At 36.8% G+C, this 26,198-nt stretch overlaps 1 protein-coding gene across 1 annotated transcript in view; it reads left to right on the top strand.

Annotated features, from left to right (window-relative positions):
* Positions 1–21,726, top strand: part of TRHDE (thyrotropin releasing hormone degrading enzyme) — a 206,747-nt gene extending 185,021 nt beyond the window's left edge. The window contains exons 16-19 of the mRNA XM_026052784.1: positions 10,377–10,544; positions 12,000–12,140; positions 16,744–16,825; positions 19,088–21,726. Of these exons, the coding sequence (XP_025908569.1) occupies positions 10,377–10,544; positions 12,000–12,140; positions 16,744–16,825; positions 19,088–19,231 (535 nt within the window). The 3' untranslated portion in view covers positions 19,232–21,726. The remainder of the gene's footprint in view (positions 1–10,376; positions 10,545–11,999; positions 12,141–16,743; positions 16,826–19,087) is intronic.
* Positions 21,727–26,198: the final 4,472 nt, after the last annotated feature.

Genomic DNA, 26,198 nt, shown 5'->3' with positions numbered 1-26,198 from the left:
GTTACTGTTTGTACTTTGTAATTATATGTTCATTACCGTGCAAATAAATTGCTGCTGCTCACCATGCAAAATAGTGGTCATTCATAGCACAAAGCAAGAGGTCCTCTTTGTCTTTCCAKCAGTGTTCAAAAAATCTGATTAAATTTCCAGCTGTAGCATTGTAGATTTTCTTATGGGATTAGTAAAGAAACATATACAGATCTGTAACATTATTCTTCGTACAGTAAAGTGGAGAGTTTTTGTTCTTCCTGAGAGACCTGAAGGTTTGAAGCTCWTAAAGCGACTTAGATGTTGCAGTGCCGCATTTTTAGGTGCTTGTCTCACAGAGCAGAGTCAGAGAGGCTTGAAGTTAGGCTTCAGGTAAGGAGATCTGAGTCTGTGAATGAGGTTGACGGCAGTCAGCAAGCTGAATGAAGGGCCTCTGAACAGGAGGTGGTGAGGATGAGCCCTTTTTGAAGGCCACCACTGTACATGAGAAGACACCTGTGTCAGGCAAATATGAGAATGGCAGTCTTACAGATAGAGATCTTTTCAGAAGATGCCTTTCAAAGTAGTGCTACTAAAGCAGAAAAAGACTTGCTCCTTTGAAAAACAGCTGGCAGAGGAACTGCTACTCAGCCCCTTTTTAAACAATAGTTCTGCGATTGAGGCAGTAGCTGAGCTTGTCATATTCAGTTTAATTCCTCAGCCTCACAGCTGGCATCTCACAGAAGACCACCCTGAGCATCTATCTGATAGATATTTCGGACAGGACTAAGATACTGCACCTCACTTTCCTCCTCTAGTTGAAACTGCTGCTAGAATTTATTTCATTAGCAAGAGAAGGAATACAGCTGTCTAACTCAAAGATGAGGGCATTCATCTGAGAGAGGGAGGTTTGAGTTCAAACCCTTGTTTCTAAGATTGCCTGTGTTTTTTATTTAATGACTCYCTAATGTGTATAATTAACCCTTGAGGCATGACTTTAAACCTCCATTTCTCTTGTTTGGTTGACTGTATTAGCCTACGGGGTACAGGSAATGACTTTCTGTATTTCTCTCGCTCACACGTTTTTTTCAAAGTGACATTTCATAGAAAATTGGTGAGAATAAGGAGGGGATTTCAGCTTCATGTGTGCTTGGAAGATCAGGGTTACTTAGTATGCAAAGGGTTTTAAAACATTAGTGCTCACAACCACTTTTCAGTGTAGCAAATGATGCTAAAACAAGGAGCATACCTCCAGAAAGGAAGTTTGGCTCTATGAGGCACAAAACAAACTGGTATTAGCATCACATATTAGGTTCTAGGAATGGGAGACATCTGAGTGTTATGGTCTAGGAATTGGGGTCATCTTTTAATCCTTGCCATTGTTTATTTAAAAAAAAATATGTTTTTTTTCTCTCAACTGAGAATCTGAAAACAGACTTCAAGATGGGGCTTAAAGTGTTTTCAATCACTAAGTTTAAATCGCTTTGGTATTTTTATGTTGTTGAAGCAAAGTTTGCTTCRAAGACGGCATCGATTTTTCATTTGAAGGCAAACCTTTTTGCTCTGTTAAATTTGGTTACCTGCCACTTCTGTATTGGAGCAATGGAAACCTTCAATCTTCCATGATTATGTTCAGAAGAATACAAAAGTAGTATAAAACATATAAGCCCACTGAAATTTACCCCATAAACTGAGAATGTAAAGTTACTGAAATTCAGTCTACAGCAAAATATGATGCAGGAGAAGCTACAGCTGGCTGAAAATTAAGATGTTTGCTTCTGCCTTCATTTAACTGGGCTCATCCCTGTGAAGCTCTTTCATGTGTGAAGAAATACATTATTCACACTCCTTAGATATAACAGCATTTTGGTTCAGCYTAAAAAAAATTAACAAAATTACCATACAATGCTCACCTGAGCTTGAGCATCAGCCTTGTTAACCCCTTTAACCTTCACTGCATATCTGTTTTGAAAGAACAACACATTTTTTAAGAGGATTAGCATTTTCAGCGTTTTTGCCTTGGATAGACACAGGAAATGTGTATTTCTAATGTTTGGGAAGGAATGTATGGAGAGCTGCAATCTGTAAACTCCTGACACGAGCTGTCATAACGTTGTATGACATGGTTACTATGTCATACACATATATGTTTTACAAAGTGCCCTGTTCATTGCAGTTGTGATTTTCTTTGTTGTTACCATTGAATGTTGTTACCATTCAACTACCACCACAAGGCTGCCATGTATTTCTGCTGGCAAAGTGGTCTGTGAATGTATACTCAGTTCAGGCAAAGTTGGGGAGGTTTGTGTGGAGGTGGGAGAGCACTGTTTTGAACTGAGGTGCTGATTTCATCTTTGTCAGATGAARAAGTGTTTGCATGCTGATTCTGTTAGCGGTGTTGCACTGATACTGCTCTTCTTAATGAGCAGGAGTGAGCAGTGGGAGATGGCAGTACTGCATCAAGCATGATTGCATGATAATTTTTCTCAAAAAAATTACTGCACCCATCAGAAGGTTCTTAGCTATTTATGGTCACTTCAGTTTCCTCATATTTTGTCTTTAGGAGTAAAACTCCTCTTTACTCTTTAGGAGTAAAAACCTTGGCTACTTACTGGTTGATGACTTTTAAGTATAAACAACTAATTTTAATTAATTGCCTGGAATTCCCTTAATACCACAAAAAAAAAAAAAGTAGATCTATATGATTGATCTGGGCTTTGCATCACCAACAGTTTAATGCAGTTTTTACTATTAACACCATTGTTTGTGTGTCATGATGGTTCTGGTTTATTAGATTATTAAACTTATTAGATTATTAAACTTATTAGATTATTATTAAACTTATTATTAGATTATTATTAAACTTATTAGATTATTAAATTATTAGATTGCAGTTATCACCAAAGAGGATCCAATATTTTTTAACAATGAATGTGTGTAAATTTATTCCCATGTCTGAAAATTTGGCATCTCTTGTCTTTGCATATTACATTGACCCTCTTTGAGGAAACATTTTCTTTATTGTTGGTTACAGTCTGCCAATCTTTTATCAACAGAGCTGAGATTTCCCTGCGATTTGTTAGCAGAGTTGAATACTCAGCCTCTTTTTAATAGTTGCTTGGCTGTTTTGCAGTTCTGTGTGCACTTACAGGGCCTGTTTTTTGAGTGTATGCAGGAGTCAATGGACAGGAAGGCATGAGTGCTCTTCTTTTCCATGGCCATGAAAGCAATATTCAGAAGAATATTTAAGATGTGATGCAAACTGTGGCACTGCAATAGACTCAAGGAGGCATCCATCCAGTAGCCCAGACGTTGAGGAAGTTTGCATTTTGCTGTCTTCCAAAAGTAAGACAGTAAACAAATCCTGATGTTCTGAATCAGTTCTGGTCTCTACTCATCTGGGTTGCTCCACTGGGCCAGTGAAGGGAGACTATGCCATGAATTTCCCTCCTCTGTCTGTGAATTTCAAGTGAGGACACATCTGTGTGTCTTTTTGCATTACAGGTGAAGCACTTTTSGTTAGTGCAAAACTGAAGTGAAGATCTTGGAAGGTAGCACGTTAGGACTTAAATATCTTAGTTGATATCTTTTCTTAAGCRTAATTATGAGGGCAAAGGCTTCCCAGTGTCTTTTTTTTATCTATTACTGYGACTTTAGGAACACTGATTGATTCTTTATCAGACAAAAGAGTGGTATAAGTAGTGAAGAAAAAAGACTTCCCTCRGGTAATTTGAACAAAGACAATAGTAACCACCAAGACTAATCTGAGTCTACTAAATTCCCGTAGTTGCCGTGCCAGAGTAGTACTTACTCTTCAAGAGACAAAGGATTTGTTAGATACTTTCTGTCTAAATTGGCAGTGTGTACCCTTGGCATTTAACTACTCAGTGGAAATGCCACCAGAAAAGTAAATTGTGCTGCAGGAATGGCGGTAGCATGTTTACAAATAAAGCTATTCATAGATCTGAGGAAGTGGTAAAAAACACACATTAATTGACAGACATTTCAGTGAGGTCTGGCTCAAGTGATAGAAACACACTTTTTCAAGCAGTGGCTTTTTTTTTTTCACTTGCTTTTCCTTCTCCCTTATTTCAGTTTCGCTCGCTCCCTGTTGATTTGTTTTATTTTGTTTTTTTTGGTTTCACATGTGCTCACTAGCACTACAGTCYTGCAGCAACTCATAAATATACTTAAGTTTAACTACTTACATAGTTGTTTATGGGAATGTGGCCAAAAGGTTAATTATTTTCGTTAGTTGCTTAGAAGAAGCACCAGCTTTATTTCTGGTTTTGTTGCCCATTGTAGCAGCTATTTTTGGAAATCATTAGYGGCAAACATGAAAAAAATGAGTTTTTTTTTTTTTGTTGTTCATACATGAGTGTGAGATAAATGTAAAGCCACAAAATGGATCCCTTCTACTGTGTTCTCAGCTCCTGTAAGTTTTAATTAGTGAAAAAAAAAAAACTCTGGCATAGCTATTCATCTATTTTGATATGTTACTGGAGTTTTGCCAGCCAGAGTTGCTGAAATGATTTAACTAATTAATAGGTTGTTACAACATTTGAGAAGAATCTTGCACTCCAGTCAATAAAACTGTTTAGGGAGGAAGAAAGGACTGTTGAGTGCAAGATGTTGAGTTAATCAAGGAGGTAGTGCTCTGAAAAAGGATCTGGGAGTATGTATGAATAGAGGGAGGATTTCATCCTGTAGCTGAAAGACGAAACAAAGCTGTAGAGGATGGTTGTTTCAGGAAGCATTTTACCTTTTGACTTTTAACAGTGCTCACAGTAAAATAGCTCTCTATATATAGCAATTATGGATTAGTAATAATTAATTTGAAATCTTGAGAAGTTTGCAAGATTCTTCTACAATTTTTCCTCTCCAGGAATGCCAAAAATCTCACCACAACACAAGTTAATGTTGAATAGATAGTACTATTCAGTAGGATTTTTTTTAGTTTAAAAAGCACAGGTAGTTTTTGTTTGTTTGTTTTTTTCTTGTGAAGGAAGGTAGCTGCTCTCTGCCACAGAGCCAAGTAAAACTTAAGCTGTAGATGGCTTAAACTTCTGCTTTAGTTAGAACAGAAGTGTGCTAGGAGGAGTAGCAGCATGCTCAGTTATGGCATAGCTGCTGTGGGAAGGACAGGAGCAGTAACTATCTGTTGAGGGATTCTCTGTCTCTATTCTCTATCTGCCTCAGTCCGATTCTTAGGATCTCTACTCCAAACCACAGGATTTGGAATCAGGAGACCTAGATTCTGTACACAGCCCTGCTACAGAGACCCGGGATAACCACATCCTCAGTTAGTGTCCCCTGCATTAAATAACACCCAAAATAATCAAGCCCATCACAGCTTTTTGCCTYAGTTTTCTGTCCTCTGTCTTCAKGCCATCCCATGAGAAAGGACATTCYCCAACAGTGTGTGCACAATCTTGCAGGCAGTGCAGCTCTTGGATTTTATTAAACAAATGGAAATGCAAGCTTTGGGGTTTCCATCTTAGAAAATAAACTGTGCTTTGCTGTTACTCCTAACAGAATCTATACTACATGTCTGCCGACAAAGTGCCCATGCATTGCTCTGTGTGAGTCAATATTTTGTTACTTCTTACTTGAGCTTTGTAACCTACTGAACAAGGATATAAATATAGTTGTCAAGAGAAATAGACTTAAGCTACATGTTAAACAGCAAAAGAATAATATTTCTGATTAATTTTCTCTGCCTGAATGTTACTCTACAKTCTATTAGGATTTGTCACATACTCAAAAAAACTGTGTGCAATTACCCTGAAAAAAAAAGAGAACACAGTTTGCCCAGAAGATAAATAATTATGGTCAAATATTGTAAATGTATCTCCAATTGTTAGAACATACTTTAAATAGGAGCAAGTATGTACCAATTAATTATAACTTAGAAGATTATTCTTAGCTCATTGTAGAGCTTTATTATTCAGTCTTGAAAAAAAAATCTCTGTAAAGGCACAGCACGATTTTAATTAATTTTTTTTCTAGCTGTTTAATTTTTAACTCTTTTTCCCAAAGTGTTTAATTTTTAAAACAATTTTTATCTATATTCTTCTGAAGTATCCATCAATCATATTGGCACTTTAAAAATGAGAGTGGCCTTGAAGCCCAGATGAGGCTTCATGTAGCAAGGAAATGCATTCTATAGTGTTACTACCTAAGCAGGACTCAAACAACAGTTAATTTTATCCACTTGATTCAATTAATGCAGGAGGCAAACATYGCATGTGCTGATCTAGTGCCAGGGAAAGGCAGTCTTAACACAACATTTTCCATGAAACTAAAAAAATCTGTAGACTGGAGAGGTTTTGTATGTTTAGATAATGATGAAATACAGGTCYGTAATAAGTAGAGGGGAGAGAAAGCAAAAATCTCCACAAAGGGAGAAAATTAAATGAGGAGGTTCTCTATTGAGGCAATAGCTAAAGAGAAGTGACTTTTGGGATATTCACATTTTCATAAACAGATTACATTTCCACAAAAAAGGAACCCCCTGTCCTGATTACAAGAGACTCTCACGGGAGTGATTTGTAGCTCTTCATACCTACGGCTGTAGGTTTTGTAGTGTCTGAAGTGAAGGCTTTTAAAGTCAGTATTTGATTTGATATTTTCATTTGTGTTTTGTTGTTGTTCTTTTCCATGTTATCCTAATGATTTAGCTTACACATAGAGACCTAAAATCTTCCCTAGAGCACTTGATTGGGTGATTTTGAGAAGATCTGCTGCAATACTGCAAGTATACTGCCACAGATTTGGTAGCAATAGAGTTTCATTAATAAAAAGCATCGTGGCATCTCGGTTGTGGGCATGTGATCAATGCCATCAATCTCTTAAGTCCTCTTTCCTTCTCAGAGTATGCAAATTATCCTGCAGTTACTGACTGTRCTGCTGCTAAAACCACAAGGAATTTAAATGATAGTGCCTGGGAAAGCTTATGGAATGTATATGTTTATGTTTATATTCCATATATTATGGAATTTATATGTTTAACTTTGTTTTTCAAAAACGTTAACCTCACAGGTGAGGTTGCTATCTTCCTCTGGGGTTGGATGTCCATCTCGAGCTTTGTATGCTGTTTGCTGTACCCAAATACAGAGTGACCATCCTTCTTTCCAGCACACACTTCCTATTTGAATTAGCGAGGCAGTCAGCCAGCAGAGGATTATCTTTTCCAGGTGCCTTATAGTTCCGTGAAGTGTCTGTTGGCTGAGTTGCAATACTTACAGTAAATAAAGAAATTATTTCTGCCAGCAAATCTCAGCAAGAAGAACTACATGTGCTTTTAAAAAATGTTTTAGTGTGTGTGTGTCAAGATACAAAGTTCTTCTGTCACTGAAATAAGGTTTGTTTGGATTCAGTTCTTCTTCATACCTAAATATCWTAGGAAAAAACAGATTTAGGATAGTCATTTGATCCCATTCTTAGAATAACGTTCCCTACTCCTTGTAATTTAGCATGGATCCCTACGCATCATAGCTACATACAGCCCATGTAGAAGTTGTGCTTTAAGAACAAATAAACTAGAAAATGAATAAAACAAGAAACAATGATAATTATTATTGCTTCTGTATTGTATGCAGTAAATGGCGGTTTATAGGTAGCTGCATATACATGTTACTGGAACTTCTAACCCGAGTCTTTGATAAAGCTGTAGCTATTTAGAAAACTGAGAACCACACTGTCAACTAATAAAAAGCAACACAAAGACAGCAGCTAAATATCTGCTCCATTAATTTTATTATTTCTTGATTTCTTGTTTTAAATTCTTGTCTTAATTTTCTTCAGTAGATTCACTTGTATACAACTTTCTTTTGCATGCAGTTTTTGAAAAATAGGTGGAAATTTCATTTAAGTGAAGTGGAAATTCAACTCAGTAAAATCTGAGCTTCAGAACTATTTTAATAATGATAACTCAGATTTTGGAATTCAAAATGCAGCAGTCTGAAAGGGCTGGTGAAAATGGTGACTACTTCACTGGCGGTTCATGTTTAATTATAAATAATCTTAATGGATTAGATGAATCTTAAGAATTTTCCAGTTTCCTTGATCTTGATATAACTGTTCTGTGGAGACCACCAGTTGCATAGACCAGACAAAGACCAAGATCACTGGGTCCTGAGCAGGTCTTAGGAGACTCACTAACTTTTTTTTTTTTTTTTTTTAAGAACATCAAGGGAAAAAATCTAGCAAAAGCTAAACAAGCATCAAGAAGAAAGAACTATGGAACCAGCAGTTTTGGGGTGTAGCGATTATGAGTCAATGAAATGTAGAAATGGCATATCTGTGTGGTCAAGCCATAGTCATGCTGATTGCATATTATGGCTAGGGATGGGATGTGCTCCCAGTGATGTGGTGGCAGAAGTAGAGGAACAAGATCTTGAACCAGTCTAAGATCTGCATCATAGGCATCAGTCCAGCCTGGCTAGATAGGAGCAGTTCTTGGCATTGCATGTAGCAGGTTGCTTCAGCAAACAAAATCGCTGGTATGTGCTGAGCATAGTTAAGAGTGTTATATTCYTACCACCTTTAAAATGGGTTATAGGTCTCTTGCTTACCCTCTCAGTTTTGCTTTGGAGAGTTTACTCCTGAATAAATGTCTGTGTTTGCCTGCATCAAATGCAAGACATCCCAGTGCTAATCAAGCTGGCCCTGTGTGGTTTGGTTAGCACAGGCCTGTGCTGTAWATTTTTCAGGAAGCAGCAATATTCCTGTGACTGTAACTGAGCCTGCAGATGCATCCTGTGAGTCGATGACTACACTAGCCAGGGAATATGAATAAAGACAACCTCAGGACTTTTTTAGTACTTCTGGTACTAGGAAAAAAAGCACAACAAAAAAGCAGTAGGCATTAAATCTCCAAAAGCCCTCAGCCAAGAGGAGGAGGGGTGATTTTTTTCTTACAGTTTTGCTTTGATTTAGCTACAGATTCTTTTTATGCTTCACCTCATAAAAACATCACAGCTGTTGGGACCCCTTAGAGGCAACAACAGTTTTTATCCCTTCACAGTAATCAAAGTAGTTTCCTATCTTGCCTGCTTCTTCCTGAAGCACTGATGACCAATCCAAACTTTGAAATGCTAAAAAGCCACGCTGGTTTAGTTTCCCAGGGATACAAAAACGGCCAAAGAGATCGGCTGAATTTTTTTTTTTTTTTTTTTTTTTAACAAAACTAGTCACTACTGAATAGAGAACAACAACAAAAAATTTTCAGGGGAAAAAAAATTTCTCTGAAGGGTGAATAGATGGCAACCAAGGAGCCTTTTTGGTTCTTGACTGGTATAGTCTGGTCTTTTGCATAGCGCTTTTTTCTTAGAATGAAAGCCTTGATGCAACTTTTTCACTTTGTACAGTGTAAGATTTGTTATCAGATTTTACAGAGGTAATTTTATTCTTTGTCTCACTGTATTACTGTCCAGACACTGACAGCAGGCTAATCTATGTCCAGATTCTTTCAACAGGTCTTGCACTTGGCTGCCTTTCAGCTGAGTGTTTCAACTCAGCTGTTCATAACATAACTTTTGCTGTAATTTTTACTGGCAAAAAAAAGAGGGTTTTTTTAAGTCAGAAATGTGTTTCTCAGAGAAATTCTAGGCTTGACAGTATATTTACCCTCCACTAAAAAATGCTTCAGCTTGTTAGTATTTGTTTTAGAAATGTATGTAGGACAGAAATTTGAAAGCCTAACTCAGATCTCTTCATAAGGAAATGGTGCAAATGCTTATCCTTTAGTAGGTCTGAATTCAGCTTCAAGAACTTGTTTCATTTAATTGTAGCCTGAGTTTATATGGAGTCTCTTATCCAAAACTACCCAAAAGTATCAATGTCTTTATACTCGTATGCTGAATAAGTAAACAGATCTCTGAATTTTATTTTCTGAATATACTGTTTTTAAGAAGTGTTTTTTGAGTGCATCCTTTCTTACCTGMACATTACAGAACAAATTTAAAACATAGGCAAGGAGGAGATTTCGGCTGTTCGGCTCCCATTCTAAGACCTAAGCACTAAGGACAGGAGGAGGAGATTTGACTTAGAGCCCTGAAAGAGAGTGATTATGTMCCATGCTATTTTGGAGAGTTTGTGAAAGTTTCCTGCAGGTTACGTGGTACATTACGTATTGRTGGAAGAGAAGACTACAATTTATTCTCTTCTAACACTGTGACAATGTTATGAAAGAAATGCCAGACATGTATTGTACTATTAGAAAATCYGTTAGGATGGCTTAGTGCAAATAAAGAGTTACTGGGTTTTAAGCATATTCCAGCAAGAAGTGGATACTGTTGCTCTTGTATTTTGCAATCTCCTRAAAGTAATAATGTTCCTCCTTCATTTACAGTATCAAGAGGCAGCTTATTTAACCCCATGCTTATTCTTGCTGATCTCTTTTTCAGAATCCCACTTAATGTCAGAGACATTGTGTACTGTACAGGAGTTTCACTGATGGATGAAGATGTATGGGAGTTCATTTGGATGAAATTTCATTCTATCACAGCAGTATCTGAAAAGAAAATATTATTAGAAGCCTTAACTTGCAGCGATGACAGAAATTTGCTTAACAGGTAGAAAAACGTTATATATATATCAGAATCACAGAATGGTTGAGRTTGGMAGGGACCTCTAGAGATCATCTAGTCCAACCCCCTGTTCCAGCAGGGACACCCAGAGCACGGGGCACAGGGCGGCATCCAGGCGGMTTTGGAAGAYCYCCAGAGAAGGAGACTCCRCAGCCTCCCTGGGCAGCCTGTGCCAGGACTCTCACCCTCATAGGAAAGAAGTTCCTCCTCACGTGGAGATGGAACTTCCTGTGTGTCAGCTTACACCCATTGCCCCTTGTTCTGTTGCTGATGACCAGTGGGAAGAGTTTGGCCCCTTCCTCCCTTAATTCTCCTCCCGGGTATTTGTACATGTTGATAAGATCCCCTTCAGTCTTCTCCAGGTTAAACAGGCCTAGCTTGCTTAGTCTTTCCTCATATGAAAGATGCTCCAGGCCCTTAATCATATTCCTCTCTCCCGGTTTTCTGTCTTGTGTCCGACTCTGTAGTTCATGGGAACTAGCCTGAAGCAAAGAAGGCATTTGGTAACTCTACTTTCTCCATCACCAAAGCACCCACCCTGTTTGACTGCGGACCCACATTTTCCTAGTCTTCCTCATGCTGCTGATGTATTTATAGAAGACCTTCCTGTTGTCCCTGACATCTCTTACTAACTCTAATTCCAAATGGGCCTTGGTCTTCCTTGTTGCATCCCTACATTCTCTGACAGTGTTTCTATATTGTTCCCATGTCATCTGACCCTTCTTCCACATTGTGTGTGCTCTTCTTTTCTCTTTAAGTTTTCCCAAAAGCTTCTTGCCCACCACCGAGGTCTCCTATCTGCATTGTTTAACTTCTTTCTTGTAGGAATGCACTGATTCTGAACTTGGAGAATATAAGTATCAGAATAACCATCGTATGGTTATATGATGGTTAGTGATAATCAATTCAGTTTTTATGGATTATTGCTTGAGCTTTTGTCTAAATGAAAAACATCAGTTTTAAAACACAGCTTGTTATTTGAACTACCTTGTTTTTCTGCGTTAATGCACATGTGTGAACATATTTTGATGTAATTTCATTTCTAAATTGTCCAATGTTCACTGGAAATGTTTGAAATTTTAAATAATTACTGTTTCTTTATATAAATATACTGAACAGTCTAGTCATGTTACTGATTTTTTAAAATACACCTAAAGGTCTCAGTTCAGCTTTTATCGAATCTTCTTAAATCTATATCTTCTACAAATACTAGAATTCAATAAGAGAAGTCAAAATTTTCCTGATTCAGAAATTGGTCTGGTCTTTGGAATCACAGAAATAAAATCATAAATTCACTTGGAGACTTAAGCCACTTTACAGGCTCTGTCTTTTTTTTTTTTTTCTTTTCTTCTCTTCCTGAGAGACTTTAAGTGTGTTTTTCTTAGAGTATATGTTCAAGTGGATGAAACTAAATTCTTTATCCTTTTTTTCTCCCACTAGGCTTTTGAATTTATCCCTCAACTCAGAAGTTGTCCTGGATCAGGATGCAATTGATGTTATAATCCACGTAGCTCGAAATCCACATGGAAGGGATCTTGCTTGGAAGTTTTTCAGAGAAAAATGGAAAATATTAAATGCTAGGTAAAGATAAAAAATATTTTTACAATTTTTTGCTTGATATTTTTCATGTAGGTGGTTTAGATACTGATTCCTGAATCAATGCATAAATCCCTTCTCATTTTCCATAAGTAAGGATACATCTCTAAACATTGGATACATAAATATGAATCATGAATACATTTATTTATAGATTCCCACATGCATTTATGCAAACATTTATCTCCAGATCATCATCTGTTTGAATATCTATTACTGTATTGTGTTTGCATTTGTGATAATGAATTCTGCCCATATGTCAATTGCTGCAATCCTACTTTTGCATAGATTTTTTAAAAAATAATGTCAGTTCCCCAAAAATTATGCTATTTTTAAATCTGAGAGAAAAAAAACTCTTCTTCAAGCATGTTAGTTGAACTGTGAAAAATAAAACCTTTTAGTAATATCTCAGTTTTCTAAAGGCTTTCTGCTGGTGAAACCAAATACGGATGAACAGGAAGGAGACTGTGTTGTTTCCATATCTATGTTGTCTTTGCACATATACTAAAACTTTTATTGAAAAAAGCCCACTGAACACTTTAAAAATCCTTTTTGATATGTCAAAAAGTCAAACAATGAGGCTTTTTTTAGTTCTTCAGGGTCTAAGAGATTTCACAACAAATCATSTGATCCTGAGAGATTAGAAGGGACCGTATCTTTGGTGAAGTTCAGGTTCTTAAGCGCTGGTGTTCAAGAGCTTCGGACACCCCAGGGGAGCCAAACCACCCTCATGGTCTTGGCAGACTTGCTAGATAACATGCTGGATATCTGCTCATTTATGGGTTCACAGCATAAAATAGAATATTTAAAACTGCATATTTAAGATGCTAAATTTAATCCTCATGTCAGAAGTACCAACTTACTATTGGTGTCACTGCATCAGAAAATGAGCTAAGGAAGCTCAGAGTCTGTCCATACAACTTCCCTAAAAAAAATTGGAAAGTTTATTCCATCCTCCTGTGCATAATATTTTCTAGCTTAGTATGCTTTAAAAGAAGGTCAGCTGTAAAAGTAGGTTTGGGCTGAAAGTTAGTTTTGGAAGTTTCTATTGCAGGAACTCACTTTTCAAAAGCAATTTCCTAAAAGCTATGAGTTCTGAAGGGTTTAAAAATAAAGAAGCCTCTGCTTCTGGTATGACTATTCTAAGAACTGGACTTTTACTGAGAAAGTGAATGGCAGACCCACTTTGTAACCCAATGAAATGAGTTATGTTCAGGATAGCAGGCAATATTTTATGTTCCTGAAGGGATCTGAACAGAATTTTTGTATGAATTCTGTATTGTTACAAGCACATACACAGAAAATTGTGTCCTACCTTCTCAGTGTAAATGTGTGTCTGATCATCTAGCTGTCACCTGTGATTTTAGATATGTACAAGTATAGGCAGTGTAGAAAAGTGGGTAAAATTTAGAAAAATGTTTCAGATCCCTTTTTTTTTTTGCCTTTAAACAAAAAATTTTGCTTTAAAATTTAAGATGGCTTACCTTGGCTTAAAATGTGAATGTTAATTCATCTTCCTTAGTATGCATCACTGTGTTGTCTGATTTCCTAATAATCAGCAAGACTTTGTGAAGCACCTGTTACTGTATTTTTTATGAGAAAATAACAGCATTGCTGTCTTTTCACCCCAAACTAGCTTTATGCTACCTACACTGATGCCAACACAAGAGCCATCAAAGGACTTGTATCACTTGCTGTTTGTCTTTTACACGTTTTTGAAACGTGTCCATCCAGTAGAGTTCCTATTGATCATCAGTTGAATCAATCCAGTGGAATGAAATAATTAATACAAACTTTACATACCTGATGTGTATTGAAAATAATTTCATTTTGTGGTTACAGATTAAAACTTATTAGAGAGACTTTCAAAGGGTACAATTAGATATTTAGTGAAAGATTGACATGATAGAATGAAAAATTAAGCTTCTGATTTAGATTTGCTATACTAAGACTTTTTTTAAATACAAACTTTATTTCAGGATTATGGTTCAAGTATTTTTTCTGCAACTATACGTCGTCATATAATTTTGTTTAAAGATGTAATACTTTGTAATAAACATTAATTTAATAAACTGATATCTCAATGGTATTTTCCATTGAATTTATTATGAGAGATGTTGACATTTGAAACAGTAATGCAAATAGCTGAGTGATTAAAATTTTAATGCTATTTCCTCTGACTTGAAAATACTCCATATCAAAGAGTTAGAACAACTCCAACAAAATATTGTCGGTCTTTTATGTTATTACAGTATGCTTGTATTCACACTACTCAGAAGATAAGGATAATGTTTAAAAAACTTCAAAATTACTCATATCCCATTTGCAAAGTGACTTAGAAACTAAGATTTCTAAAAAAAAATTCAAGAGTGGGACTGCTATCTTTTAAGAAAAATTGAAAAAAAAAAAAAAAAAGAAAAAGCTATGTTTAAATTCCTGGTACCTGATCATTCCAGACGTGGCCTTCTAAGTCACTCTGAATGTGTCTGCACCTGCATGTGTTTATGAAGACTTTTATCCAACTGAGTCATTTGTCAATATTTGGGAATTTGCCAAAGTAAATGGAATATGCTGCCAAATTCACTCAATTTTACTTCCCACAAATGCAATACCTTTGAAAATGTAGGAGCAGGTGCTGAATCTGTGACTTTTAGGAAGTTCCAGATAGCCAAAGTTTCTAAGAGTCTGTTTCTACAATGCAATTGCCTTTTCTGTGAAGAGTGGGAAGACTGATATTTGCAAGAGCAAACACTTTCTCATAGATGTCTGTTTATATTTCTTGCAAAATGCCATTTTGGGAGGTGGCTTTACCAGAATTTTTGCCAGCAGAGGCCACATAGAAATTACTATTAGTGGCTGGCTTATTACCATGTAAGTACAATGGGCAGTAAGCAGCATAAATGTTCATGAAGGCATAGGTTTCAGTGGAAAAAATTTTGCTCTTTCCTGTGCACACAGTGGACACAGCACTAGCTACAAGAAAAAATAAAAACCCTGCAATGATTTTCATGGGGTCGCTTCTGTAAAGTGGATTGGTAACCTTCTCAAAAGACCCCATCAAGAGGAGCTTCCAATTTTCCAGGCAGTCAATTATGAGGCTAAGCTGAGAATGTAACAATAAAGGACTTTGTTAGAAAGCCTAAATGTGCTTAAAAGACCATGAAATCCATACTTCCCATGGGAAGCATTTGCTTCTGGATATCTGTATATGTCAGTGTGGCTGAAGTTTTGGGAAAAAAAGAGATGTGAAATACCCATGAATAATTCAGTTATTAGTGGTCAAGGAGTAGGATTTTTAATATTTACAGCAGTGGTTTCCTGCACATAAGTTCCAGGTTGTAAGCAGCACAGTAGACATTWCCCCTAAACCAAAAACTTCTGCTTTGTCCTCTCCCATTTAATTCTTCTCTTTTCCTCCCCACTCCCTCTTCCTCTCATTCTCTCCTTTCTTTTCTATTTCACTTTCTCTCCCTTTCTCTTTCTGAAGGACTATTTGGGTTACAGTACCTCAGCATTTAAGGGAAATTAGCTTAATACCAGACTAATAGAAGCAGAAGAGAAAGCAATAGATGTGCCAGTTCATTTCAAATTGAATTTTGAACCTATCTTACCTAAGTGCTGTGAAGTCGATTGGCATTACTTATGCAAGCCTGACAGGGGAGCTGGATTTCCTATCCTTAACRCAATCATGTTCAGATTAGCTAGAGACTTTTTTGGATCTGTGTGCAGATACAGGTAAGGCTAACTATTTGTCACATGCTTCATTCCAGCATGTAACAAAAATTCAGGAACAATCTCATCTATTTTACCAAAGACATAGATACTTGGGGAGTTTGAGAAAACTTGTAGATGAGCAAGTCGAACAGCAGCACTTCAATGAACAGTTTGAAAGCAAATACCTGCTGAATGTCATTGCTGCTTGCAAATGAATATCCTATCCAGCTATACATTTACCTTCAAGTGTTCTGTGCACAAGCTTTCACATCTTCATTGACAGGTTGTTTCTTTGAAGATGCTGCATCATGGCCCAGGGGATAATTTTTAGCAGTATTGCTTTTTATCAATATTACTTACTTTAATTATCAGGTAGTGGAACAAGAGAATTTGATTTAGTTCACTTAACTAAGAGCTAAAGTAGGTGAGGAGGATGAGTGCAAAATGCAGGGAAGACTGCTGGATTTCAGAAAGTTTATTTTAGTGATGCAGCTAGAAGGGCTCCTCAGGGCAACTTCTAGTTGTTGCTCCTTCTTTGCTGTTTGTATTTTGAGCTTCTTGGTGTTCTTACATGGAAAGCTGCTTCATAAGCATAAAACATTTATGTAGTTTGGTCCTCTCCTTTTTTTTGGAACTCTCATTTGTGACTTCAGTTAACTCATCCTACTTAGCAGCATCCCACCAAAAGTTAACTGCAAACACTTAGGTCTATAAAATGCTGCAGTCTAGGCTTTCAATATGAAACATTGTCTAATCCCAGTACTGTTCTCTTGGATGCTAGGTATTCTTCCCTGCTGTAGGAGATTATTTTCTCATTTTGAGCTGACCTTACTCTTGCACTGAATCTCTATGTATCTTCCTTTTGCTCTTACAGGTATGGAGAAGCACTGTTTATGAATTCCAAGCTCATCAGTGGAGTCACGGAATTCCTTAATACTGAAGAAGAACTAATGGAGGTAATTTATAAATGATCTTCAGTACGTGAGGCTGGTTTTGTTGTAAGCAGGAAGCAGACCGGGATCAAAAGTTGTCAGCAGCAACTAAGGTCTGAGAAGCTGAAAAAATCTGTGTGTCCCTCTGGACCGGTTTGCAGGGACAATGAGTCACTGCAGATTCCTCTGTGATTGATCCAAAGCAGCACTGAACCACCAGGAACAGCAGTTGGTTATTGGGAAAGTATAGTTTGCTCAGCTGGAGTCACAGGTTCATCGTGCAGCTATGCAGTAGGAAGATGAGAAGCAGATTATGAAGGTACCTCTGTGGAATGAAAGGTTATCATGGAGGTGGATAGTGCAGGCAGTTCTCTATATACTCTAAAATATTGCATTCTTCTCTTCCTGTTGGATCTTGCTACAGTGAACCTTTCTTCTCTTTTTCCTTCGTTAGTCTGTGGCAGACCCTGAACTGAACTTTCAACCTGAAGCAGGGTTTTGGAGCTGCCTTAAGTGTAGAATAATTTACTGAAGAATCTTTCTGTTAGGTACTGATTTTGAATGAAAAACACACACTTAACTATCTTCCAGTTAGTCTGGAGTAAAGGTCTGCCTGGACATGTAGACTTGGTCTTTTTTCCTAACTCTAGTAGCTGAGAAGTTAGACACAAGCTCTTTCTACCGAGGCTGCTCTATGATACACAGCAAATAAACTACCTTGAAAAACTCTGTGGTAAAAGAGGAGTTGCCAGTGCCATCTCTGTTCTTCTCTTATCTGTAGTATTTCAGTGTGAGAAGAGCTGTTAATCTTGATATTCTGGCCAAATGACATCACAGGATTTTTTTTTCCTCTCTCTCTCTCTCTCTTTTTTTTTTTTTTTTTTTTTTCCTCTCCTAAGAGCTAAGTACTTCTTACCTAGATTGCAAGGATCTCTCATTTCAACTTAACATCTGCCCCCACTAAGGGGGTTGTAAGGGTCTGTTACTTCTCGCTTAGCAGCTGTTCTACATAATCCCAAATGGATCACATGGTTCTTAYACAAAAGGAGATAATCACCATTAATTGAACTCTAATAGTGATGTCATGTTTGTGCATGACCATTTGTCTGCACTCAGTCTAATCGACGAAGGAAGTAAGAGAAGAACCACAGCTGGTTTCCTGAAGGCTACCCAGCTGGGGAGGACATTGCTGAGCAGCCTTGAGTAGCCTTGCCACATCTCTGCCCACTGCACCCTCAGTTCCCACCTCCACGGTAATGCTGACAGGTTTTCTGTTTCTACTTCCTCTAAAGGAACTTGGCCATGTAAGCACTTATTATAAGAAGTAATAACTACTTAYTACAAAAAGTACAAAGATCAGGTACTTTTTAGTTGTAGTGGAATTGAAATAGTTGCGGTGCCAGCTGTTCAGTTTTGAGTGGGTACACAAGAAGTTAGTGGAAATCAAGTTTGAGTGGATAAGGTGATATGGCATCTCTAAAAAATAAGAGTTTACCAGTCATCAATGTGTAGCTAAAACAACTGATTTTGTACAAGTCAACGTAACCAGCAACCTACTGTGTGGATGATTCTTGCAGTTCTCTTCACTTAAAGTGGCTGGTGATTCAAAGCACACCAAGGTCATCAACTATAATAATCAAAATCATAGTGCTATGATTTGAACAGACCTGAGAACAGAGCAAAGGCCTTTTCAGAGTGCTGAGGAAAGAGCCAAGCTTTCTCATRAGGGAAAGAATTTATTTCAAGAGTTCAAAAATCAAGTGTGTGCTTGTTTGCTATTCTTGCTGTTCTTTTCTCACTAACCATTCCTTCCTTTCTAAACAAAAGAATTCTGCAAATCAAAATGAAATAAATTTGTTGTGAACTATGATTAATCCAAAGAGGATCAGGGCCACATTCTGATGACATTTGGTTATAAACTTGAATTGGGAGATTTTCCAGTGCTCCCAATTTAGTTTCTTAAGTAGAAATGAAAAGTTCAGAGCAGCCCAGCTGTCTTACAAAGTGTGGCAGATGGGCAATAGCAGAGAAGGAGCAAATGATATTAATGTGATCTGGCATTGACATGTCAATAACTTCCACTGCAATTTGAAGCAATTGCATCACGTATAATTGACAGACTCTGCTGTCTCATTACGTTTTGCATTAAATCTCTCTATAGGTTCTTACATTTACTTCAACAATGATTGTGAAGGTTTGTGCTAAATGTTTGGCTTGTTTATATGCACTGAAAATATTTACTTTCTTTAGTTCCTGCAAATTTAACTTTGTAAATTGTATTTCCAGCTAAAGAACTTTATAAAGACTTACGAAGAGGGAGCTGCTGCCTCTTTCTCCCGGGCTGTGGAAACAGTGGAAGCCAATGTGCGGTGGCAAAGGCTTTATAAGGAAGAACTATTCCAGTGGCTAAGAAAWTCCCTGACACACTAAAATGTCTTTCCAACTGACCATTGGACATAAAGTTCTGCAAGAGGAAAAAGAGAAATTTTAGAGATGCTTGACATGAAATTCATGAAGACAAAATAAGATTGCAGGGAGGAGCTTTCTTTTTTCTAGGCTCATGGAAAATTGCCAAGAAGTTTTGCAGAAGAGAAGGTCATGAATGCTTGTGAAACCCACTCCTCAAGTGTACAAAACCAAACACGATATTAAGTGGTGCATGTAAACGTTACTGTCAGTTTGAAGAAAATGAAGCAAACAAAAACCCTTGAAAGACTATTTTGTGCATGCTTGTACTGTCCCTGCCTGTATTCTAGCATGCTTACGTATAACAGCCACATTTTGTATGTGAAATTCTGTTACATCAAAAATGGGCATTATACAAAGCACAAAGACTATCTCTGACAATCAGTGTTGCAAGGAACAAAAAGGATGGAAAGAAGAAGAATGAAATGGCTTCTTAGTGGGGGCAATATGAGAGGTGAAGTCAGCTGTCACTGCTAGTTGCTGACTAGCCCAGCACTCAGATTGTCTCTTAATGATTATAAAGATGATGGCTCATTTTTAAGTTGCCAGTTGTTACAACTGCAGTCTCTCTATTGCCATGATTAAATAAACTGCACATATATAGAGAGTGCAAGAGATAGAGAAAAYGAATGTGAGAGGGATCTCATTCTTGCATTGTAATTACATAGATTTATTTGCTGCTGATCAGTGCAACAATATAGTTTTGATCATGTACATACACAGTGTTTATGAAAAAAAACTTTGCATAGTTGATTGGAGAGGATCCATGAACCACCTCTTCTGAACAATTTTACAAGGCAGTGTTATTCACGATGGGTCAGCCAACCCGTGCAGTAAATAGGAATGTAGCTGATGATGCACAAGTATTATGAATAAACATAAGATTCAAATGGAAATTAGCAAAAGGGGGGGATGGCTTATGTCTGATTCTATGCAAAAGCATAGAATTAACCAAGATAGCTGTCTTGCATGCAGTGGACCAGCCTCTGTAATGATGTATTATGGTAGACAACTCACATTTTCCATGTGGGCAGTATTTTTGCAAATATGAGATGTACCACTTAATTCAACATAGAAAAGTGAAATATGGAGAAAGAGGAGTATGTGTGTGTCTGTATTTGTATTGTCTAATATTGAGAAAACTGTTTTATTTCTGTTTTTTTTTTTATTTTTTTTTATTCCACTTAGACTGTTTAGAGAACTGATACTCTTCTCAATCATGTGTTTGTTCATTTTTTCTTGATCCTCAATTTGAGAAGCTGGTAAGATAGTAGAATTGTGAATTGTATGATAACCTTCTGCATTATTGATGCTCTGTGTTACAGATGAAACTGATTCATCTTAYGGCCAAATACTATCACATTTTTGCGCCATGAAGAAGAAAAAACTATAGAGGATTTATAGGAGGCAGGTTGCAGCAGCTCAGTGAGGAAAGTGGATATATTGCAGTGTTTCTATAGCCCAGCCCAGGCCATCACAACCACCTGACCACAACGTCAACTCTCACTAGGGAGCACATGGCCAGTGAATGCAGAGAATACCCATTTTAATTGGTTGTGTCCTTCAGAAGGCATGGAGATTACAAAAGTGCTTCACAGCAGCAATATCTCCCCTCAGTTGCTGAACAGTGGAAGTGTTAGTGTGAAAAGAGCGAAAACCTGCCATTTTCAGGTACTACCAGAGTGACTCGGAAGGAGTATTGATTTCTAGCCTCTCACTCCAATGTGTCCCTTTCTTCACGAACCAGTAGACACATCCCCAAACTAAGCTACCATACCAGTATCTTTACTATATCATTACTATTATCCATCTTTGCCATCTCATTTTGTGTCTTCTATGATGCAGAGGGTGCTGTTTCTTGGGCTGGATGCATGAAATCCTTGTGAAAAGCATTTTCTCCACTTTTTGGTGGGATACCACACTGCATAAAACTGACTGCCTATWGCCAGAAGAAGAGGGAATCCTTTGCTATTGTACTTTGTATTTTTTGCCTCATAGTAAGCTCTAAATATGTGTGATAGTTTGCATTAGTAGGGAACCTACCCTTTCCATCCAGAGATATTTACACGAACATGCTCAATGAAATCCTCCTCCTCCAATGTATTTTACCTACCTCACAGGGGTGTTGTGAGGCTTGATAATGTTAGCAAAGCATTTAAATATYCTCTGATGAAAGGCTTTTTAAAATGCAAAGTTTTATATTATGTGGCTGACCAAACTCAAACTCAGTGAGTATGTAGCTTCACAGATTTGATTTCTTCTGAACAAAATCACATGCAGACTTGTTATAATAAAAAACAAGCCAAATATTCTCTTTTAGAGCCTCTATCCTTCAATGAAGCCCAAACTTATATTTTCCAAAGAGTGTGCAGAAACATAAGCTCTCAAACGTGTTTACTTTGGGAATTTCAGAGGAAAGTAGTGTATATAATGGTCTGTCAGACTCTCTCAAAATTCTCTTTGATGATTCCTTTCTTTTTTTTTTCATATTAAACCATATGTCTTCAGGCTATGCACGAAAGTTTCTGGTCTTTACATATGAAGGACAGACTTACAGTATATTCCAAAGTTGATGGTTTGGTTCAGCATAGGTGTTCTATGCAGTGTGCAGATATTTCTACTGTTGCTCATATGAATTGAAGTTCTTGCACATTTAGCTGATGGATGTAAATATTTAGTGGCCTTGAGGAGCTGGTCTATCACAAATATCAAAAGTCCTAGCTGCATCTGTTACACATACCTGCTGATGTATTGGTTATAATTGCTGTATTACAGTAATGTTGCTGTTACTGCTATAGTTAAGGTTGAGTTGACATTTCCATTATAGTTACTGACTTTTTTTTCTATTTTTAATATTTCATATGTTTCTTTTTTCACATGTAGTCAAGATTAAATTTAAATGGCTTAAATYCAAGGAAACTATAACTGTTTTCAACAGTATTGACAAACACCATATCTAATTATAGGTCTTTAGAAATTTTTTTATTTTAAGTGCCATACATATGTGATACCTCATGGAAAATTCTAATACAATCTGCTTAGAAAAATCTRTCTTATTGATTTCTATTCTTTTTGCCAGTCCTTTTCTTCCTTTGTTCTTATTTAAAAACAGGTTCCATTTTTATAATTTGGACTGTGATTGAGAAACTGAATATTGCAAGTTTTTTGGAGTTGCAAATACTCCGAGAGATTTGGTTTTGTCCTTTTCAGGGAGAGGAAGTACTGCAAAATATGGATCCAGAGCAGAGATGGACCTCACCCRAATCCCACAAGCATTTGATAGAGATTTGATAAAGCCTCTGCCTCTATTTACCTTTGATATGGCTCAGGATCCTTTGCTATAACTAATTCTTAAAGCATACTAAATAATATAGAAAGACACATGAACAGATGCAAATCAATGCCAGTGTATTGAAGTTTAATAACACTGTTCGCTACAAAAAGTCTCAGCCTCTTACTTTGTAGCTGGTAGAAATATTCTTATATCCAAYACTAATAGCTATTAAAATGAAGGTAGCTATTAATTGTGACTAGAGCAGAACAATGTGAAAACATTCCTCTGAAATGAAATGTCACTTCTGCTTTTTGTGGGGAGTACTTGAACACTAATTTGGAGAGTGTTTTGATGAATAACCTTATTTTGTCATTAAGTACATCCAGATATGTGACCTTTGATGGTCTTTTCAGTGAATACAGCAAGAATTTGTATATTGTATTAGAAACAAGATAAATTTTATGTAGTTTTGGGGCTATTTTGGATGTTTTACTGAGCTTTAGGATGTCAAAGGAAGTATCTCTGCTGATGCAGAGGGGTACTTTCACAGCAAAAATTCTGAACCATACAACTAAGTCTTCATGTGAAAAGCAGTCTGTAGAGATAATTTTCCAATAGAATGTCAGTGTATCTGATTATTCGAATGAGATAATATTAAAGTGAGGCCAATATTTGCAGGCGAGGGTGCCTTGCTTAGGAATCTACATAATAAGGATTTGTTTTCCCGTTGCTTTCCCAGGTGGTATTGATGGCAATTAAAAGAGACTTTGAGAGACATGTAGAATTGCCTTATGCTCTTAGGAAATGAAGGTCCAGCTGCTGAGCTTGTCCACTGTACAGAAAAATCTAAGTTCATGCACTGTGGAAAGTGTTTCTAGTTCCTGCACTCTGGAACATGTTATAAAGGCCTGGAATTTTGTCTTGTCTGATTTCCAGAAGTCATTTCAGGTGGTCAAGCATATTTTGAATTTTAAAGTGTGTGTAAGGCTGGAGAAAGTCTTTTCTTCGGTTTTGTTGTTGTTGTTGTTGTTGTTTATGTTGAAAATATGCCATGAGTTTCTCAGACTCTTTCTCCCAAACAGTATGCTGCTATAAAGGAGTGCTGATTCCATGTAATGAATATCAATGTTAGGAGACATCAGCATCTTGGAGAAGTGTGTGGCAACTGTAGCAGTAGAAGTAGTTGCAATAATGCCACCACTAAAAATTCAAAATATCCATGCAAATCTGTCCATGTAGTTGCCTTTTGTATACAAAACTGTAAAGAGTTAACCATTCCCAAATGACTATGACAAATTTGCCTATCCTAAAAGAAATACTGATATCCATTAAAAGCACTGTCTTGACCAAGTCATCCTTCCTTATAATATGAGTGATTTAGTTTTAAATGAGAAGGAAGAGGAGAAACGGATATGTAAGGATTTTTCACTAAAGTCAGGCCACATGCCAAATTGGAGAGTGATTTTAAAATCAAGTATATTTTGAGGAAAGCTGGTTGACATCCTGAAGTTAGCTCCATCTTGTTGCTCCATGCTGTTACTGGAGGGTAGCTTGACCTCAGCCTTCCCCTCCATCATAACATAGTTGAAGCTGAGTTTCATGAAATGCTCGTGAGTGGAGCTGGTTTCAATGAAACTTGGTGTTGAAAATGATCACCTACATGACCAAGCGCTGGGAGTCGGATTCTTGGTCCTCTTTGGGAAAACAGCACATATATTTGGTTGATTCATAACCAGTGATGTAAGTGCTGGATTGCTGCATAATATTTCTGAATGCTCTGTTTATTTAATGTACGCTGTTTCCAAAGGACATTGAAGCAGTGTTGGTAGAGGAGTTGAGCAGACTGTGCTGCAGGAGTCATGAGCCAGAAAGCTCTAGGTCGAATGCCCAACATTTCCATGATAGCTCTGCTTGGATTTCCATCAGATGGTGATGATATCACTGATGTAGTGGATGATGCCAAGAGCCAAGATGCATTCTCAGTTCTCTGCAATACATTTCAGTCTATGTAATTTAATAATTTCTGTAGTTTCAAAATAAGCTGTAGCCAAGTCAATGACATATATGGCTGCAGACCCTCAGTTGGTGTGCAGTGAGGTAGGTCTGTTGAAGTGAATGATGTGAATTGCAGCTGAGGATCTTGCCCACTGCTTTCAAAACACCCACCCGAGGTGACAGCTAGACTGGTATACAGAAAGTTTTGTGTATTTGTATGTAAGCTTCTGTAGCATATATTTGATGACATGTTTTTTCCTTTTCTTTTGCTTTTTGTTAGAATAATACTTTGTAACTGATTCCAGTATGATAAAGCTTTATAATATACTTGCAGAATTGCAGAATACTGTATTGTGAAATATGTGGCTATTACCCTCTCTTTTTACTGCAAATAGTAGATTTCAGCGATGACTGAGTTCCCTGGACTTAGAGATTAAGTGAAAAAAAATATTCAGAGTGATTTCTAATGGAAGCATCATTGTAATTACTGTATAACTACCTTGTACAAAAACAGCTTTATTATATGTGTAAATGTAATTTTGCTTTGTTGTTTTTATGTTTGAGGGACAACTGGCTTTGTGGATGAGACATATAGCCTTATAAAAACAGAGATTGTAACTCTGTCTGATATTTTCCAAAAGTGTTTAGTTGCTCTATTTTGCAGAAGATAAACATATACATAAACCAGTTTTCCAAAAAATAATGATCTGTTCCACTACATGCACATCAATGACAGAGATCATAACATTGAAACAAAGACTTCATAATAATGTTATTTTCCCAAAAGACCCTACATGTAATGTCTTATGAGACCACAAAAAGAAAGAAAAAATCCTACAACTATTAATGCTGGTTTTAATGGATGAGTTCCTGTATTAATTCTGTCTCATCCTTAGATTAATCCTAAATATTATAATCAAGTGAGCATACTTTTCCATCTGTTCCCAAATTTGTATTCTTGAATTCAGTTGTCAAGTAAGAGGTGGAACTGGCATAGCTTGGACACAGTTCAGTAATGATTTTGCACAAGACAGTGTTTGCAAGAACAGAATGCCATTTTAACTTAAAGGAAATATAGGTAATCATGTAGTATCAAAATTCTATTTGTACTATACATACATATATAGTTTGTAATCTTGGAGCATTTACCTTGATGAAACTTCCATTGGTTATTCGCTTTTAACACAGCAAAGCAGTTAGCCATGCTGGATTTGTGGCTRTGTTGGCTGTGGCTCAGCCATGTATTTAAGCATGTAAGCAGTCCAAATTATTTCAGTGAGACTAACCACCTGCTTTAAATTATGTATCAAATTATTTATCTGGCTGAAAAAGACTTTCACAAAAGCAAAAGATTTAGACAACTGATTCAAGTGCAAAATACTGTGATGTGGTTTTGGTGAATTTAAAATCATAACTTGATTTATACTGGTCCAAATGCTCTTATCTCTTTTTTTTTTTTTTTTTTAATAGAAACATTATTTGCATATAAAGGGGAGATATAGGCCCTCTGTAAATTTAAAAATGTCAAATTTAACAAGACTTTTCATTTTTCTTTGAAGCATTCTAGGATTTGGGAATAAGAATGAATCTATTTGTACAATGTCAATTAATGACAATAAAACAAAATATACCATTACTAAGCAGCTTAAATCATTAACCACA

The sequence above is a fragment of the Nothoprocta perdicaria genome, unplaced genomic scaffold (genome assembly GCF_003342845.1).
Source record: "Nothoprocta perdicaria isolate Ctin4 unplaced genomic scaffold, notPer1 scaffold_91, whole genome shotgun sequence".
Classification (NCBI taxonomy): Eukaryota; Metazoa; Chordata; class Aves; order Tinamiformes; family Tinamidae; genus Nothoprocta; species Nothoprocta perdicaria.
This window is presented reverse-complemented; position numbering and strand designations above follow the sequence as displayed.